Raw genomic sequence first — 20,022 nt, 5'->3', positions numbered from 1 at the left:
ATAGGGTATGTCATTCTTCATTTGTTAGCGCACGGTCCAAACGGCATCGAACCATCACTGCCCCTTTCCCTTTTCCTCTTCTCCTTTGCCATGACATTTTATTTCTCCTAGCCGGAAATTCTACCAGACCACTATTTCTTATCATATTATTGAAAGGAATAAAAGAATCTGCACTCCTTATAGCCCCACCATCTTTTTCATGATTTCCAGTAATCTCGTTGAGATCCCTAATAATAAACCAGGGGTCGGATCTCGCCAGTCCATATCAAGTTAACTGTTCCCATACTTGTTCCCGCATTTTTTGAACTGGGTCCCCATATACAAATGTAAGATAGACCGTTTTGCCCAGGACTTCCGCTTCCACATCAATCATTCGGTTACTAGAATATAATACCTTTACCTGATACTTATTATTATAGAAAAGCGCTAATCCGCCACTTCTCCCCACTGGGTCTATAGTGACTAGGTTATCGAATCCAAAGTGAGCTTGCCATTTTTGGACAAACTCTGAATCTTGTTTTGTCTCTGATAAAAACAATAAATCCGGTTTATGTTTATACCTTATCTCGCTCAAATAGCTTAGAGTTCACTTACTTCACATCCCTCGGCAATTCCAACTCAAAACCCGCATTTAAAAAATTTATTCTTTATTTGCTCTGAGAGCCGAGTGTCTATGGGTGTAATGATACCCTATTTCCACAATCCAACTATTTTCCTTTCTTTGTGATCTGAACCATCCCATAATAATCGAAAATGATACCACTAATACTGTCCAATTTCTATCACTTAGCCTCCATAATAATACAAAATCGATTCCATAAACGAGAAAAAAACTACAGTCTTGTAACCCACCAAAGCCACACATTTTATACGCAAAACCACCCACTCCCACTTGAAACCAGTTTGTTTCACTAAAAAACCAACACCCACTGTCTTCTTGGTTTGAGAAAAAAACCTCAGCTCGCATTGCATATGCATCATAATATAATCCCCTCCATCCAATCAGTAACTGATCCTGGTTTGATGATACCAAGGACACAACACGTTCGCGCACCGTATCAGAGACAATAAGATAATCCAAACCCCTCAAGCTATTCTTAAAAGAGAAACCTGCAACACCATATCCAATAAACCAGAACCTCTCCAAACATTGAACATCTATTAACAAAAGAGATCTCACTCTGCCAAATAAGTAACATACCAAAACTATAAAACAGTCTGTGGTCCCCAATGCAAAAATGATAAAACCCAAAACTCCTAACTTCATGTGCCACCACTGGAAACCTAACAAACTCACCAGACGCCTCCTACAATCTGACAAACTCACCAGACGCCTTCCCGCCACAAGACTATTATGTCTCTGATTCCTTTCCAAACCAACGAGACCATCATCCCACATTCTAATCCTATATCCATCTATATAACCAAAACGATTACAAGAATTCATTACCATAGTTAGACGACAAAACCAATAACACAAGACTGTTTTATTATTCCATTGCTTTTCCTCAAAGAAATCCCTTAACAGCCACCATAAAACCGCAGTAAGACCAGACGCTTACAACTCTTAGAAACAGAAAAAATGCAAGTGCTCATAGAGCTTATTAAAACCAGAAAACAACCTAAATCATAAGACAGGCCCTGCCTGCTTGAAAAACCTTGAGAAAAGACTCTAACCATAAATCAGATCCTCTGATTTCCAAGTTTCGGGTTTGAAGCACCCTTACTCTCTGCTTGATTGGTGGTATCTCCGTGTCGTGTTCCTGGCCTCTCTGCAGCTCGCTTACGTGGTGACGCAAGCGCATTGAACGCTCTCATTTTAGTACTTCCCGCAGTACCGGTCGACGGCTTGAATAGACTCTTACGTAATCCTGGTTTCTTCACCGCATCTCCACCAAGCGTGCCTTGCTCTTCTTCCACAAACACCACCTCGTCTGTCTCTTGAGCATTGTTCTCCTCTTTCTGTTTCTTGCCCACTTCCTTAGTTTCCTCCTCTTCTAGCTTCTCTAAAAAATCCTTTGCATCCATATCTATATCATTCTCAAGTAGATGAGCCTTAATCTCATCCATGTCCATTACATCCTCATCTTCTAAGTCCACATGATCCTCCTGCATACCATGTACCGCTGCCAACCCTTGGTCCACATCAATAGGATCCGAGATGACTGTCGTTCCCTCAGCCTGAGATTTGGCCAGTTCCACTTGAAACGCTTGAGAAGGTGGCATTGCGCGAGACTCCTCAGCGGACCTGATCTCAACCTCCTCTCGAACTTCCTCACGAGCATCTTGTTGAGGCTGTTGCTCCCTAGTCTGTCCTGAAGAGGGTCGAATTTGTCCACTCTTAGCGCCAGGCCTTGAGTCCTCTCTCCTCGCAGGTCTGTGCCGAGAAGCTTCCCCATCTCCTCTATAAGTTCCACGGTTAGTGTAGGCTCTCTTACTTCCTCTCTCTGACACCTTCATCCATTTAGAATATGTTTCCTCCCCCATCTTGCCCTTACTTTTGCCATAATACTCCCGGCCTTCTCTTTCTTTATTCTGTTGATTCGCGTTTCCATTAATGACTACACCTTTATAACTCCTTGCGCGATCATCATACTTCCCTCCATCGTACCAAGCACCATTACCTTCTCTTCCTTCTCGTTTCTTTTCTGGGCTCTTCTTGATGTTCTTCACATCTAAGGGACAGACTTCATCTTTATGGCACAGACTACCACACACTTGACAATATCCAAACAGCTTCTCATACAGCAGCGATACCGGAGCTTCCTCTCCATCATAAAACTCCCCACCAGTGAAGTCTACCGTGGTTTCAAAACACAGCTCATTAAAAGCATCAACCACCACTTGCACGCGAGAGTGATCCAAATCTACAGCCACTGTCCTTCCTATGGCGTCACCAATGCTCTCAAAAGTGGGTTCCGTTTTGAACTCCCACGGGACTCCTATGACTCTAACCCAAAATGTTATCTCCGACGGGTAGAGCAAGGACTTGTTAGGTTGCCACCGCGCCAAGGACAACATCCAGTAATCAAAATGAATAGGTTGAAGCTTAAGAACCCCCTCCATGTCCTCCTCCTTTTCGAAGTCAAACTGGAACTTCTCAAAACCCAAATCCGAGCCAACAACCCTCTCCTCAAATTTCCATATCTTCGGGAGATTCGAGATCAGAGCCTTCATCTCCTGCTCCTCCGGATTCATACATCTTCCAATAAGAGTTTTGGAAAAAGTCTTGATGAGAGCTGAATTATCGAAATGGGGCACTGAAATCTTCTGCGAGTTCCTTCTCCGTTCTTCACCTCCCCCACATTGCTCAAAAGTTGACTCTGTGTCATAGCCAAAAGAAAAAGAATAAAGCTTTGATCTTTGTCAATAGCAAGAGAGAAAGTTACAAGGTATATGATCCAAGTATAGAACCCCTTCTTCCTTTTATACTGATCCCAAATCCTCATCCTAGGGCTCCCACAATTTTCCTTAATTTCTCTTTGATTCATGATAACAGAATCAATCTCCCGTAATAATCCCATTAACCACAAACTCATTCTACAATCCCACATTTCTCGTACCAGGACATTATAACTTTCCTTCTGAAACACTTTTCGGGATATCTTCGTATCTCCACATCTCTGATTGATCAAACTAAAGGAAAGAGAAAAGATACGTTTTCTTCTTGATTCAATTTCGTCTTGATGATGATCGAAATTAAAATCAAAATCCCGATCCTCGTAATCCTTAGTTTTCGCCAAATCCAAATCTCCATCTTCATCGTAACCTCGATCAAACCAACCCATCCAAAATCAAAAGAAAATCTCGAGTTTCCATCTTCAGCCTTCCGACCTTGGAGAATCCCATCTCCAAATCGAATCTCCGATTCAAATCGACCCGTTAACCTCTCCTCCTCTCTAATCCCAGGATCCCAATACCTTTGAATCATCGAAACCCTAGAACACTAGATCGCCTTTCGCATCGCCGCTTGGACCATGGTTAAATTAAATATATGATTATATAAACAATAAAAAATTATCAAAATATATTCAAATAACGAGAATATTTAAATATATTAAATACATAAAATATACTCAAAACCTAAAATATAAGAGAAATTCCAAGAAAACAAAAAAAAAAAAAATGAGATTTTAAAATATATTGTGACACCAAAAATAAGTAATAAATTAAATTATGTATGTATTCGATCTAGTTTTGGTTTTTGGATATATTTTGTGATGTTTGATATTTATAGTTTATCACGGATTTTTGGGTATATTTTGATTTCGTGTATATCTTTGGTGCTAATTTTTAAATGTTACCAAATTATGAGAAACTATTTTAAAAATATATATATATATTTGTAGATGGTTTATCACCTGACAAAATTTATAAAATCCCACAAAATTTTCTTTTTAACCACCTGACAAAATTTATAAAATCCCACAAAACTCCATTAAACAACTCAACTCAAAACTTCAGAATCAAAGTCCACTCGCACAACAACAAGAAAATACAAAAGAAGATGCTTGTCTTCTAACAAGTTAAAAAGAAGATCATACCACCAAATTACTAGCTCATTTGAGACCGTAAACAGATTTATCAAGAACCCAAACGGCCGGCCAATACACAGACCCAATCCATAACTTGCCATCTTCTCTCTCATATGCTTCACTAACATACTTCATCGTCTTCCCTTCACTGTCCTCAAGTATCTCCAGAATCTCTCCTGTCTCTCCAGAGAGTTTCACAACAATTCCATGAGGTTTCCCTCCATTAACGAGATGAATCGCAGTCTCCACCTTCAGCGTTTTGATGAAAAACTTTCCAACAAAAGAGTGACTAAGAAACACACGAGTAAACAAACTGTCTTTGGAATGCAGTGCGACCCAAAAATGCCCCGTAGGCGTGCGTCGGATATTGTCCATAGGACCCGGGATCTTTGCGAAAACCTCATTGGTCCCGGCTTTGGGACCTTTGACCCATATTCTGTGGATTGTATTTGTACCACTTTCGCAGGTGAGTACAAAGGATCCGTCCTTGCTTAGAGCTAAACCATTAGGTAAATGAAGTTTGTCCATTATAACTGTGGCCTCTTTCTTCTTCATATCGTATTTAATTACTCTTCCTGTCTTCTCCCCTGACATATACACGTAGAACACTTGCCTGTCCAACAAAACAAACATAACACATACACAAGTTGGTTACATGTATATATGTTTGTTTGATCAAAAAAAAAATACGATCATATTTTAGATATATTAGCTATGTCACATTCTGTTAATCTATTCTATAGTTTATTTATTATTCATTTTATTTTTATTGGCATTTCCACGTTTTGCTAATGTTACCAACCAGATAAAAAATATTAAGACCGTGAATTTAAATTAACGAATGTGTAATTTTAATTACTCGAAGTGGTATTTATCGCTGCTATCATTGAAGTAGAAGACGTCTTCTTCTTGGTCTATATCCATTTGGTTCGCAAACATGACTTTGCGACCTTCGGCTTCATCAACAACTAACTCGGCGAAGCCTCCCTTTGGTCCGACCTTCATGACACCAAAGTAACCATCACAAAAGTACAGATCTCCTGTTTTCTTATGGAAGCTAAGTCCCAATGGTCTCCCACAACTTGGAACTACTTTATGCCTCGAACAGTTATCTCTTCACTCACCAAAACAAAAAAGCGGGTCAGATTCACTAGCAAGGTTATTGAAAATCAATGTTCTAACAAATCGGTCATAAATAAATTAGTCTTAAGCGAAAAGATTTCTAGAACTATTTTTCAAAATCGGTTTAGACAGCGTATAGGCGCCCACCTATACCCTAATTAATCCCCTATAAAACGTTTAATTACTAAATGATTTGTTGGACATTGATGAAAATATATTGGACGACTAGTTATGGAACAACGAAAACATAGGAAGGTTGGCAACTTTTTGTTAGGAATGAACCTGTGAGGAGAAGAGTAGGCAAACTCAACCCAGCCTAGCTCTTCGCCGCGCCATTTGAGGATGCGACCGTCAGTGACGCCAACGTAAGGGCCTTCACCTTGTGAATCAAATTCTAAGCTCTCTGGTCCATCACCAGGGAGAGGAATGGTCTTAGCCATTTGGAGAACGTCCTTCGTGCCCTTTAAGAGGTCCGGCGCGATGATTGATGGCCAGAAGAAATAGCAAACGATGGCTAAAACAACCGGAAAGGCTGCAACCTGCTTCAGAACTCTCTGGCTAATCGGCATCTCTCTTGTCTCTCAGGAGAAGTTGTTATGTGAATGATGATAGTGCACTTGATTACTCTATTAAATAGATAAAACAGATATTCTTTTTCAAGTGTTTCGGACACAACACTCGTTACACACGTTGAGCAGGTACATATTAGTGTTCTCTTTAACCAAAAAGGCTTACAATGTTTTCTACCTTTTGTCTTTATACTGTTTCTTTTCTGAACAAAACTTTCTTGATCTTTGACCCATACAATGTTTTCTAGGCCACTAGTCTCGATAATACTAAACTATTCTTTCTCAGAAAAACACTCAGAACAAGGGACCAATGACTCGTTTTTGTTACTGTACCAATAGGAAACACCACCGACGATTAATGGGGACGCAGATCAAAAAAATATGTGGATCAAACATATTTATGCATATCAAATAGAACAAATACAAATCATTTAAATTTGCAGAGCAAATAAATTTGCAAAACAAATGTAGATCGAACTAGTTAAACTAATTTACAAAATTATCATATTTAAAAGAATGTAAAAATAAATAAATATATAATTTAAATATTTAAAATAAAATTACAAATTCTTATATATAAACAATTAATATTATTATTTTATTAAATACGATGAAAATTTAAACATTATGTAAAAATAAATACAATTACAACATACAATTAAACTGAAAAATTCATATAGAGTATTTTTGTTTGTGCATAACATATTTGCAATAATTTATCTAATGTTTGTTATAAGGTTTCCTTTTCTAAACTCCAAATATCTTATTTTAAACATATTTAAAATATATAATTCACTTAAGAAACAAATTGAAAATGTACTTTTATTTTGCAATTATTTTTGTGGATATAAATAACCTGAAATATGAAAAACCAGTTAAACAAACAAAGGATAAAAATACATGAATGTCTTATAATATATATATGTATGATAAAAAAAAGAAATTATATACGAAATTTCATTGTCTAAAATATGAAGGATAATAAAATAACTATTTAAAATTTTAAATATAATCAGTTAATAAAACGCATGAATTCATTTAAATACTGATTTCTATAAAAATCTTATAAGATGAATTTTCTTTTTGTACATAACTGTTAATTAGGAAAATTTATGTTAATTGTTATCAATAAGAAAAATAAAACCAACCATATATGTTTTTATATTTATTTAAATATTATATAAAATTATTTAGTGTAACTATATAAATATTTATACAGAAAATTAAGTTAAATTTATGAATATATCAAGTAAAAAATATATAATTGTTTACAAAAATATTATATAGTTTTTTTGGTTAATAAATGAAATAAATTAGGGGAAATTACATGTTTACCACTTTCATGCTACCACTTTTCATTTTTACCACCACAAAAAATATATTTTCAAAAATACATTCTTCATTAAGTGGCAAAAGACTCTTCTGCGCATATTCTTTATATATATAAAAAATACATATTACAAAAATATTTAAATTAATTATACTATTTCGAAATTCAAACCCTAAACCCTAAACCATCAATCCTCAAACCTTTTTTTTTAAATACGAACCCTAAACCCTGAAACATCAACTCTAAACCCTAAACCCCGAAACATCAACTCTAAACCCTAAACCCTAAACTTTCAACTCTAAACCCTAACACATCAACTCTAAACCCTAAACCCTAAACTTCACCTCTAAACCCTAAACTATCAACACTAAACCCTAAACCCTAAAACATCAACTCTAAACCCTAAACCTTCATCTCTAAACCCTAAACCCTAAACCCTAAATCATAAACCCTAAACCCTAAACCCTAAAACCTTAGAGTTGATGTTTTAGGGTTTATATTTGAAGGTTTAGGGTTTACATTTAGGGTTTAGAGTTGATGTTTTAGGGTTTAAATTTGAAGGTTTAGGGTTGGAATTTCAGAAAAATATAGGGTTCAGGGTTCAATGTTTACGTTTAGGGTTTAGAGTTGATGTTTTAGGGTTTAGATTTGATGGTTTAGGGTTTAGGGTTTAGAGTTGATGTTTCGGGGTTTAGGGTTTAGAGTTGATGTTTCATGGTTTAGGGTTTAGAGTTGATGTTTTAAGTTTAGATTAGTTAACCATATGTTTTTTTTTGTCAAACTTAATCAAAAGAGTATAAATGTCTTTTACCCTTCATTAAAGATGAATGTAAAAGTGGTTAGTGTAAACATGAAAGGTGGTACTTTGAAAAATGTATTTTTGGCAATTTTCCAATAAATGGGAAACTGACATATTTACCACTTTCATGCTACCAATTTTCATTTTTACCTCCACAAAAAATACATTTTCAAAAATACATTCTTCGTTAAGTGGCAAAAGACTCTTCTGCCCTTATTCTTTATATATATAAAAAATACATATTACAAAAATATTTAAATAAATTATACTATTTCGAAATTCAAACTCTAAACCCTAAAACTCAACCCTAAACCCTAAACCATCAATCCTGAAACCTTTTTTTTTAAAATACGAACCCTAAACCCTGAAACATCAACTCTAAACCCTAAACCCAGAAACATCAACTCTAAACCCTAAACCCCAAAACATCAACTCTAAACCCTAAACCCTAAACCCTAAACCTTCAACTCTAAACCCTAAAACATCAACTCTAAACCCTAAACCCTAAACTTCAACTCTAAACTCTAAACCATCAACACTAAACCCAACACTATCAACACTAAACCCTAAACCCTAAAAAGTAAACTCTAAACCCTAAACCCTAAAACATCAACTCTAAACCCTAAAACATCAACTCTAAACCCTAAAACATCAACTCTAAACCCTAAACCTTTATCTCTAAACCCTAAACCCTAAATAATAAACCCTAAACCCTAAAACCTTAGAGTTGATGTTTTAGGGTTTAGATTTGAAGGTTTAGGGTTTTAAGGTTTAGGGTTTACATTTAGGGTTTAAAGTTGATGTTTTAGGGTTTAGATTTGAAGGTTTAGGGTTTTAGGGTTTAGGGTTCGAATTTCAGAAAAATATAGGATTCAGGGTTCAGTGTTTACGTTTAGGGTTTAGAGTTGATGTTTTAGGGTTTAGATTTGAAGGTTTAGGGTTTAGGGTTTAGAGTTGATGACTTAGGGTTTAAAGTTGATGTTTTAAGTTTAGATTTAGGGTTTAGGGTTTACATTTAAGGTTAAGAGTTGATGTTTTAGGGTTTAGATTTGAAGGTTTAGGGTTTTGGGTTTAGAGTTGATGTTTCGGGGTCGGGGTTTAGGGTTTAGAGTTGATGTTTCATAGTTTAGGGTTTAGAGTTGATGATTTAGGGTTTAAAGTTGATGTTTTAAGTTTAGATTTAGGGTTTAGGCCCTCAACTCTAAACCCTAAACCCTGAAACATCAACTCTAAACCCTAAACCCCAAAACATCAACTCTAAACCCTAAACCCTAAACCTTCAACTCTAAACCCTAAAACATCAACTCTAAACCCTAAACCCTAAACTTCAACTCTAAACTCTAAACCATCAACACTAAACCCAACACTATGAACACTAAACCCTAAACCCTAAAAAGTAAACTCTAAACCCTAAACCCTAAAACATCAACTCTAAACTCTAAAACATCAACTCTAAACCCTAAACCTTCATCTCTAAACCCTAAACCCTAAATAATAAACCCTAAACCCTAAAACCTTAGAGTTGATGTTTAAGGGTTTAGATTTGAAGGTTTAGGGTTTTAGGGTTTAGGGTTTACATTTAGGGTTTAAAGTTGATGTTTTAGGGTTTATATTTGAAGGTTTAGGGTTTTAGGGTTTAGGGTTCGAATTTCAGAAAAATATAGGATTCAGGGTTCAGTGTTTACGTTTAGGGTTTAGAGTTGATGTTTTAGGGTTTAGATTTGAAGGTTTAGGATTTAGGGTTTAGAGTTGATGATTTAGGGTTTAAAGTTGATGTTTTAAGTTTAGATTTAGGGTTTAGGGTTTATATTTAAGGTTTAGAGTTGATGTTTTAGGGTTTAGATTTGAAGGTTTAGGGTTTTGGGTTTAGAGTTGATGTTTCGGGGTCGGGGTTTAGGGTTTAGAGTTGATGTTTCATAGTTTAGGGTTTAGAGTTGATGATTTAGGGTTTAAAGTTGATGTTTTAAGTTTAGATTTAGGGTTTAGGGTTTACATTTAAGGTTTAGAGTTGATGTTTTAGGGTTTAGATTTGAAGGTTTAGGGTTTTGGGTTTAGAGTTGATGTTTCGGGGTTTAAGGTTTAGAGTTGATGTTTAGGGTTTAGAGTTTAGAGTTGATGATTTAGGGTTTAGAGTCGATGTTTTAAGTGTAGATTAGTTAACCATATGTTTTTTTTTGGTCAAAATTAATCAAAAGGGTATAAATGTCTTTTACCGTTCATTAAAGATGAATGTAAAAGTGGTTATTGTAAACATGAAAGGTGGTACTTTCAAAAATGTATTTTTGGCAATTTTCCAATAAATTAAGATGGGTGTAGTATTTTTAGGAAAAAAAAAATCACCTATTGGCCCTATGTTTTTGGTCATCTTTTTATTTTGCTATGTTTGGGGGACAATTTTTTTTACATATAAAATTATTTACAAACAGTTTATTAAATATTATATTATTTCCTTTTGTTCTGCATATTAACGATGAATAGACAAAAAATGCAGATAAAACTGAAGACTATTTCTCATGTGTTTCTTCTGCTTTTGTACTGCATCATATTCGAATCCAAACAAGATGTAACAAAAACAGAGACATAGTTTTTTTTAATAGAAAAATTAAAATTTTATCTATCAACCCGAAATGGGAATAGATTTCAATTACAAACTTCGACTAAACAAAATTTCTCAAATCAAAATGCTCTTAACTAGCTTTGCTCGACCATATACATGGCGCGTTCCGCTAGCTCGGATTCGTAATCCTATTGAAAATCGTTCTCAACCATCAATGAGAACCACGAGAAGGAGAGATTCCCCTCGTTTCCTCGGATGCCAGGGTCTTCCCATGTCGCCTCCGGAGTAACTAACTTACGATGATCTCATCTAAGTTAATAATCTAATTCGACACTAAAGCTCGAAACAACAAAAAGCGGGAGTTCCAAAAGATCCCTTACCTGAGCGGAGTTTCAAAAACGAGATGTACACCCGCTACTGCTGCTTGAATGCAAGAACGGAGTTGTTATCACCAACACTCCCAAGCCTGAAAAGGACCTCGAGCCTGCACAGACAAGTCAAGCTGCACCACCGCACAAGATCATGTGAACCTATACGATTCTCGGATGTGAGCATAGACGAAGTGTGACATCAGCCAAGAACCGTCACAACACTTGAAGCCTCCAAGAACGAAGGAAAATAATCTGAGCTGCTAGGAGCGGCTTCTGGTATCAACAGAAACCAAACAAAACAAGGTGATACAAAGGCCTAAGCTCCGCAAAGAAAGAGGCCACCTTCAGTCGGATGACAGGAGAAGGAGATGAGTAGAAGAGATTGGAAGTGAAGAAGAACTGTGAGCCGCCACCGAGAAGCGATAGACGACTCCTTCAGACGACTCACCACCCTAACGCGAGCTGGAACTGAACTAAGTACCTTCACACCAGCACACAAAGGTTCAGGGTGCGCCAGTATGGTAAAGGACCCACCAGCGCACATTTTGACTATGGAGAAGGCGCATCGCTCTTCAACATACCATTGAAGAGGTCAAGAACGATCCACCGTTGCCACCATCTCCTGGAAAAAACCCGCAGAGACGACCGATGAAATGAACAGAAGAGAAGCTCTCAGTCCTCTGCTCGTTTAGTAACAACCAAAAGCGCCGAGAGATAAAAACCTAGCAGCTTTCATAAACTAAAAAGCCGACCACTGTCTCGAGAACCAGTCTTCGCCGCGCCGAAACACCAGGAGAAGAAGAACCACCACCAGTCGGAAGACTCCTCTCGACTCGGACCTCGTCTCTGGAATGAGACTCTACCCCTGAATCGCGAAAAGACGGCGAGGAAACACGAGAAGACGAGACAGCAGCAAAGAGAAGACGGAGGACAAGGGTTCTGTGAAATTATTCATAAAGGTTTGTTATTGGTTTATATATTTTGATTGATTTATAACTCCATATAGTATTTATAAATCCAAGTAAAATATGCAAATCCGAAGGTTTTCCCTCGGATTTGAGTCTTTGTATTTTTAACAAAAAAATCCAAACAAATTCATTCAAATCCATTATAAAATCAAATATATTAGTAAATTCGTACGATTGAATAACACTTGATTTAATATAGAATTTATGAATCATTAAACCAATAACACATGATTTTAATACAGATTTTAAAATCACAGAACCAATAACACTAGATTTGGTTCGGATTTTCAAATCCATTAAAATACAACAACCAATAACCCCTACTAAAATTTGTAAAAGGTTTGTAAGTTATTTTATGAATGTATAAAGTACTTTATAATAGGTTATCAAGATGTTATAAAATCAGAATCAATCACAAAATATTATTTTCTTCACAAACTCATCATCTTAAAAAAAAATTTCAAAAATCTCAAAGATAAAAAAAGGATTGTTCTAATTTTATTCAAAAGGAAAATAATTATAAGTTTTCAAACAATCTAAAAAATATTATGAATAGAAATATATCTTTAAATTTATGATATTTTATCTCAAACACATTCAATAATAAAAAATTAGTTTGAAATATTTGATTTAAAAAGAAGTGTTCAAATATTTTACATGTTTGGAACATTTAAAACTTAAAGCCCGATTATATCATTTTAAACATAAAGTATAAAGTTTAATATATTTGAATATTTCTTATTATAGAAAATCTAATCAGATATAAATTTATCTTAAGAAATGACTAAGATTATTGCAAACAATTACATTCAAATTTATCTAACTGAAACTTCTTATATGTTACAAAATAAAAATAAAAACAAATATAAATATGTTATAAAATCAGAATCAAACGCAAAATAACCATATATCTTTAAATTTACGACAATTGTTTTTGTCAAACACATTGAATAATAAAATTTTGACTTGACACATCCGATCTAAAAATCGGCATTAATTTTTTTTTACATTTATTGAACATTCAAAATTTAGAGCCATATCGTATCCTTTTAAACAAAAACTAAAAAATAGAATATGTTTTCATATTTCATATTTTAGAAAATCTAATTTGAATAGAAATTTATCTTAAATCATGTTTTAAAAAATGACTAAGATTAGTGTAAACAAATACATTTAAATTTCTATGACTGAAACTTCTTATATCAGCTTACATTAAAAAAAAATTTAAAAACATAAAGTTTTTTTTTTAAATGAAAATTACCATCACAGAGTTAAACTATTTTTTATTAATTTGGGGATATCTCGAGACAAAGGGTTCAGACTAATCTCCAAGAGAAAATGCAGTCCTTGAATACTTTCTCTCCCGATTTTCAAATGACCCAAAAGCGAGAACTCATATTCATTTGGATATCCATGAAGAATGTAACTTAGGTTCGCGCAATAGGTTGATCAAATCTGAAACGTGTTGGCTTCCCAAGTTATTCTCTTTACCACTAGACCACAAGGTCCCATACATGTATATAGTTTTGTTCCTTCTTAATAATTTTTGTTTGTTTATATTTTAGTTGTAACCGTGGATTTATTTGTCAAATGAATTCAAGTTTTCGGGTTTTAATATTAAAAAAATTATACGAAAAATTGGATCTACGAACCTGTTAAACTATATATATATGTGTGTGTGTGTTATGGACGAGAATATTTAATGGACAAAAATCTTAATCAGTTTTATATGATTGTTGATACTCAGCCCACCCACTGATCATATTGCACCAAATGCTAAGATTAATAACTAACTCTTTTGAATGTATTATGTAATTTTAAAAAAAAATACGAGATAGGCTTTAGCATTTAGCAGAACTTTTTTTTGATCACTTTTGGTGGTGCATTAAATTAAAAAGTGGCAAGAGAGCTTAACTCTAGTACTAATTCACATTGAGCAGGTTAATCAAATCAAATTTCAGATCAGAAACCAGTTCAAGTAGAGTAGTGCTTAATTATGGGATGCTAGCAAAACGGAAAAATTAACCTAGAACCTTAACTAGATGTACATCATAAATCATTTTACCACAAACACAATTTTCGCTTTACCACAAAACTACATTGAATTACTCAACTGAACCAAAATTTCGCAGAATCAAAGTCCATTCACACAACAACAAGAAGATACAAACGAAGATGCATGTCTTCTAACAAGTTAGAAAAAAGAAGATCATACGACCAAATTATTACTTTTTTGTTTGCATTTGCTAACTCATTTGAGAGCGTAAACAGATTTATCAAGCACCCAAACGGCCGGCCAATACACAGACCCAAACCATAAGTTGCCATCTTCTCTCTCGTAAGCTTCACTAACATACTTCATCGTCTTCCCTTCACTGTCCTCAAGTATCTCAAGAATCTCTCCTGTCTCTCCAGAGAGTTTCACAACAATTCCATGAGGTTTCCCTCCATTAATGAGATGAACCACAGTCTCCACCTTTAGCGTCTTGATGAAAAACTTTCCGACCAAAGAGTGACTCACAAACACACGAGTGAACAAACTGTCTTTGGAATGCAATGCGACCCAAAAATCCCCCGTAGGCGTGCGTCGGATATTGTCCATAGGACCCGGAATCTTGGCGAAAACCTCGTTGGTCCCGGCTTTAGGACCCTTGACCCATATTCTATGGATAGTATTTGTACCACTTTCGCAGGTGAGTACAAAGGATCCGTCCTTGCTTATAGCTAAACCATTAGGCAAATGAAGTTTGTCCATTATAACTGTGGCCTCTTTCTTCTTCATATCGTATCTAATTACTCTTCCTGTCTTCTCCCCTGACATATAGACGTAGAACACTTGCCTGTCCGACAAAACAAACATAACACATACACAGGTTGGTTACAACTTACAAGTATATATGTTTGTTTGATATAGTATACGATCATTTTTTAGATTTATTAGCTATGTAACATTCTATTAATCTATTCCATAGATTATTTATTATTCAATTTATTTATGTTTTCATTTTCCACGTTTTGCTTAATGTTACCAACCAGATAAAAAAAATATTAAGACCGTGAATTTAAATTAACGAAGATGTAATTTTAATTACTCGAAGTGGTATTTGTCGCTGCTATCATTGAAGTAGAAGACTTCTTCCTCTTGGTCTATATCCATTTGGTTCGCAAACATGACTTTGCGACCTTCGGCTTCATCAACAACTAACTCGGCCAAGCCTCCCTCTGGTCCGACCTTCATGACTCCAAAGTAACCATCACAAAAGTACAGATCTCCTGTTTTCTTATGGAAGCTAAGTCCCAATGGTCTCCCACAACTTGGAACTACTTTATGCCTTGAACAGTTATCTCTTCACTCACCAAAAAAAGGGGAGGAGTTCAGATTCATTAGCAAGGTTAATGTGAATCAATGTTCTAATAAATCTGTCATAAATAAATTAGCCTTAAGCGAAACGATTTTTAAGAACTACTTTTCAAAATCGGCTTAGATAGCCTATAGGCGTCCCATCTATACAAGTACAACTAATCCCCTATAAAACGTTTAATTACTACCTAATGATTTTTTGAAACATTGATCAAAATCTATTAAACGACTAAATAGAACAATGAAAACATAGGAAGGTTAGCATTTTTTTGTTAGGATTGAACCTGTGAGGAGAGGAGTAGGCGAACTCGACCCAGCCTAGCTTTTCACCGCGCCATTTGAGGATGCGACCGTCAGTGACACCAACATAAGGGCCTTCACCTTGTGAATCAAATTCTAAGCTCTCTGGTCCATCACCAGGGAGAGGAATGGTCTTAGCCACTTGGAGGATGTCCTTCGAGCCCTTTAGGTGGTCCGGCGCGATGATTGATGGCCAGAGGAAATAGCAAACGATGGCTAAGACAACCGGAAAGGCTGCAACCTGCTTCAGAACTCTCTGGCTAATCGGCATCTCTATGTCTCTTTGGAGAAGTTGTTATGTGAATGATGATAGTACACTTGATTACTCTATTAAATAGATAAAAACAGATATTCTTTTTCAACTATTTCGGACACAACACACGTTACACACGTTGCACATATACATATCAGTGTTCTCTCTAACCAGAAAGGCGTATATGTATCAATCAGTGTTCTACCTTTCTTTACGTGCCAAGTGTCTTTTGTACTGTTTCTTGTCTGTACAAAACTTTCTTGATCTTTGACCCTACCCTCTTTTCTAGCCACTAGTCTCGATAATGCTAAACTACTCAGAACACGGACCAGTGACTCGTTTTTGTTACTGTCCAAATAGGAAACACTACCGACACTAACTTTGAATACAAACAGAGTCACTACAACGAAAACATGGAGATTCTGATGGCCGAAATCGTCAGAAATTCGTCGGAATAGACCGATTCCGACGAATTTCTGACGAACCAATTCGTCGGTATCATTTTGTCAGAAAAAAAGTATCCGTCGGAATTTCGTCAGACCTTCCGACGACTTTCTGACGGATACCGAGAAACGTCATTCTGACGAACTTCCGACGATATTCCGATGCAGACACACGACACTAGAGTTCATCGGAAAAACTATATACTGACGGAGCACGTTCCTCGGACTATACCGACGAACGTAGTCCTCGAAAAATACCGACGAATTGAGGGCGTCGGACTATACCGACGGACAAAGGTTCGTCGGAATTTTTTGAGGAACCTTCTCCGTCGGTATTTTCCGACGAACCATAGTCCGTCGGTATAGTCCGACGCCCTCAATTCGTCGGAATATATCAATTTTAAATACGAAATAATTTTGCATTTTTATATTAAAAATTAATTAATAAATAAATAAAATCTGAAATTTAAAACTAATAATATTATAGAATTTAAATTCATACAAACCGAAATAGAAAAAAACATTCAGAAAGTTTAAAATTCATACAAACCGAAAAAAAAAAAAAACATTCATAAAGTTTTAAAAAGCAGAAAAAACTAAGAACTCGAAGACATCAAACGATCTAGCTTCTGCATTATCTCGGCGTTGAACTTCTTCTGGGATGCCAGCTCAGCAAGGATAGTGGCATTCTCCGAACGGATAGTGGCATTCTCAGAAAGGATAGTGGTGTTCTGCTCCTCCAATGTCCCAATCCGTTCATCTTTGTCATGTAGCTCCTCGAGAATCATGAGATCGGCGTACGGAGCTTGCGAAGAAGATGCCGGATACGAAGAAGCACGGCGGCCCAACCCAACTAAACGGCCTCCTTTCCTTTTAGGAACCGCCTACAAAAATATTTAAAGTTAGTAAATAGGGTCAAGTTAGTAATCGACATTATAAAAAAAATATATTAATAAAAAAATTTACCTTTTCAACCATCTCATTTATTTGCAATAGGGACAAGTTGGTTGAAGCTCCCGTAGAATCGCCGTCATCAGAGAAAGGCTGAGATTGAGATGCTATTTCAGCTTCCACCAAATCAACGACACCTTTGATCACGAGGTCCTGAATTTGACCCATCTTCTTGTTAGTGTGAGCCACCTTAATGAGTTGGAGACGATCAACGGGATTACCGTCATTTGCTTTGATCTAAAAAACCGCCATTATTAGCCAAAGAATATATAAAATATTTATTTAAAAAATATAAAGATAAATAATAATTAAAAACTTACAGGTTCATCCTCCTTAGTAGACATAGAGCAAGCGCCGAGGTTGTGCACATACATACCTTTCCTGCCACGATCGCTCTTCCGGTTCTTGGAGTTCCTAGAAGACGTCTCTGCAGTTTCTTCCTTCTCCCAATGAGTTATCAACTGCTCCCACACCGTCCCGTTGATGAACCGTGGCCTCTTGTTCTTCTGCCAAACTGTCTTCCACGCGTTTATCTGCTTCGTATAAGAGTCCATGGCCTTTTCGTTGAAGTACTTACGGACTGTTTCCGTGAGATCGGAGTGCCAGTTGAACTCTTGCTACAAAACAAACATAATTTAATAAGTAAATATATTAAAAAAAATGTAAATACTTTAAAAAAATGAAGAGTTACTATACCGCAAACTGACGAAACCACAACTCTCGTTCGTCGGAAGGGATCACACTCCACTTTGAATATCCAAAACGGAGCATGGAGTACATCATCTGGTTGATGCTCCTGCTAATGCCATTTCTGGACTTGGTGAACCTTTAAAAAAAAATACAAGTTAGCAAGTTAATTAATGGAAAAAAACATAATGCTACAAATAAAAAAATACTAACCAAGTGCTATGTCCTCGTCGTGGGTTGGGTTGGAGAACCGAGAGATGCTCTCGACCTGGTTGTTGAACCAATAGTTCAACTGGCATGACCCCCGGATCCTGTTGAGAAGCAGCGGGAGGGGCAGCGGGAGCGGGAGGGGCAGCGGGAGCGGGAGGGGCAGCGGGAGCTGGAGCGGGAGCTGGAGCGGGAATATATGCGGGAACCGAGTTTTGTTCGTGAGACGATCCCGATGCACGGGAACTGCTCACCGAACTACGTCGAAGACGGGCTGCGGGGCGGGGTTCATCCTCGGACCTAAAAAAAAAATTAATACATCAAAAATCTTTTCAAATCATTTCTATTTTTAATGTTTTCATTTATATATTTACAAAAGATTTTATAACCGTTTTAAAAAAAAACTATTAAACATTTTATTATACATAGTTTATTACTGGAAACTTATAAAAAAATATAAAAATTTTAAATTTTTTTATTATACATGATTTATATATATATATATATATATATATGTATAAAAAATTATAAAAAAATTATAAATATAGTAAAATGTTGTTAAATATTTTTAAAAAATTTTAAAAATGTTTTATTATACATAGTTTATTACTGGAAACTTGAAAAACGTTTTTAAAAATCAAAAAACGTTTTAAAAATAGTAAAACGTTTTGAATTTTAACAAAAACACAAAATAATTCCAAAAAAAGCTAAAACAACAATCCAAACAACAATCCCAACTTATATATCCTAAACTATCCATTCAATCCTAAAATTTTCAATCAAACAACCTAAAATCCGAGATCTAACTTCCAAAACCCTAAACAATTGAGATAAAACAAGGTTGGGATGATTCTTACATGATTTGGGATTTGGGGAAGAGATATGATTGTGAGAAGAGGATTCGCCAGTGATGGGAGCTCGAGAATGGTCGGAATCGCCGTGAAAGGGAGAGAAATCGCCGTGAAAGGGAGAGGATTGAGAGAGAGGCGGAAATAACGAAGAAGGAAGAAGAAGGGTAATTATATTTAACGTTTCCGACGGACACGGGTTCGTCGGTATTCCGTCGGGATAATTAAATATATTTTCGCGAAAATTTTCACGCGGTTTGGTTTCCCCGGCTAAATTAAAATTCCGACGGAATTGGTGTCTGTCAGTATATTCCGACGGAATACTGACGCCCTTTTCCGACAGAATTCCGACGACTTAGTGTTTAGGGTGTTGATTACAAGTTTTTAAATGCAAAATCCAAATCTTTGATAATATATATAGTATTTGCATAAAGATTTAACAATAAAAATGTTTTTATAACACGATTTTACACAACAACATTTTTTGTAGTGTAAGATTAGATGAATATGATTGTATAAGTATACGAGTGTTAAGATGAGATGTTATGAAAACAATGATATGCATACATAAATATTTTAATGAGTTGTTATATTTGAACGGTTGCGATCTAATACTATACTAAACACTTATTATGTGTTATTTTCATAGTTTTGGCATCTAAATTTATAGATTTTTATGTTTGAAATTTTTTAGAAACACATGTCCTCGGTAATTCGTCAG

At 35.7% G+C, this 20,022-nt stretch overlaps 3 protein-coding genes across 3 annotated transcripts; all 3 read right to left on the bottom strand.

Moving 5' to 3' along the window:
* Positions 1-1,472: 1,472 nt before the first annotated feature.
* LOC106449163 lies at positions 1,473-4,040 on the bottom strand. Its single transcript, XM_013890960.3, has 2 exons — positions 3,564-4,040; positions 1,473-3,323 (listed from the first exon to the last, which is right to left on the bottom strand). Exon 2 carries the CDS (start codon positions 3,196-3,198, stop codon positions 1,684-1,686), a length of 1,515 nt encoding a protein of 504 aa, XP_013746414.1. The 5' UTR covers positions 3,199-3,323; positions 3,564-4,040; the 3' UTR covers positions 1,473-1,683.
* A 339-nt stretch (positions 4,041-4,379) lies between these two features.
* On the bottom strand, positions 4,380-6,268 carry LOC106445250 (protein STRICTOSIDINE SYNTHASE-LIKE 8-like). Its single transcript, XM_013886765.3, has 3 exons — positions 5,940-6,268; positions 5,395-5,649; positions 4,380-5,148 (listed from the first exon to the last, which is right to left on the bottom strand). The coding sequence occupies exons 1-3, from the start codon at positions 6,224-6,226 to the stop codon at positions 4,560-4,562; spliced, it is 1,131 nt and encodes a 376-aa protein (XP_013742219.2). The 5' UTR covers positions 6,227-6,268; the 3' UTR covers positions 4,380-4,559.
* An 8,107-nt stretch (positions 6,269-14,375) lies between these two features.
* LOC106445252 (protein STRICTOSIDINE SYNTHASE-LIKE 8-like) lies at positions 14,376-16,227 on the bottom strand. The gene is made up of 3 exons (XM_013886767.3): positions 15,897-16,227; positions 15,344-15,598; positions 14,376-15,091 (listed from the first exon to the last, which is right to left on the bottom strand). Exons 1-3 carry the CDS (start codon positions 16,181-16,183, stop codon positions 14,503-14,505), a joined length of 1,131 nt encoding a protein of 376 aa, XP_013742221.2. The 5' UTR covers positions 16,184-16,227; the 3' UTR covers positions 14,376-14,502.
* Positions 16,228-20,022: the final 3,795 nt, after the last annotated feature.

Source organism: Brassica napus, chromosome C4 (genome assembly GCF_020379485.1).
Source record: "Brassica napus cultivar Da-Ae chromosome C4, Da-Ae, whole genome shotgun sequence".
Taxonomy (NCBI): Eukaryota; Viridiplantae; Streptophyta; class Magnoliopsida; order Brassicales; family Brassicaceae; genus Brassica; species Brassica napus.
Note: the sequence above shows the minus strand (reverse complement) of the source record. Positions and strands in the feature narration are given on the sequence as shown.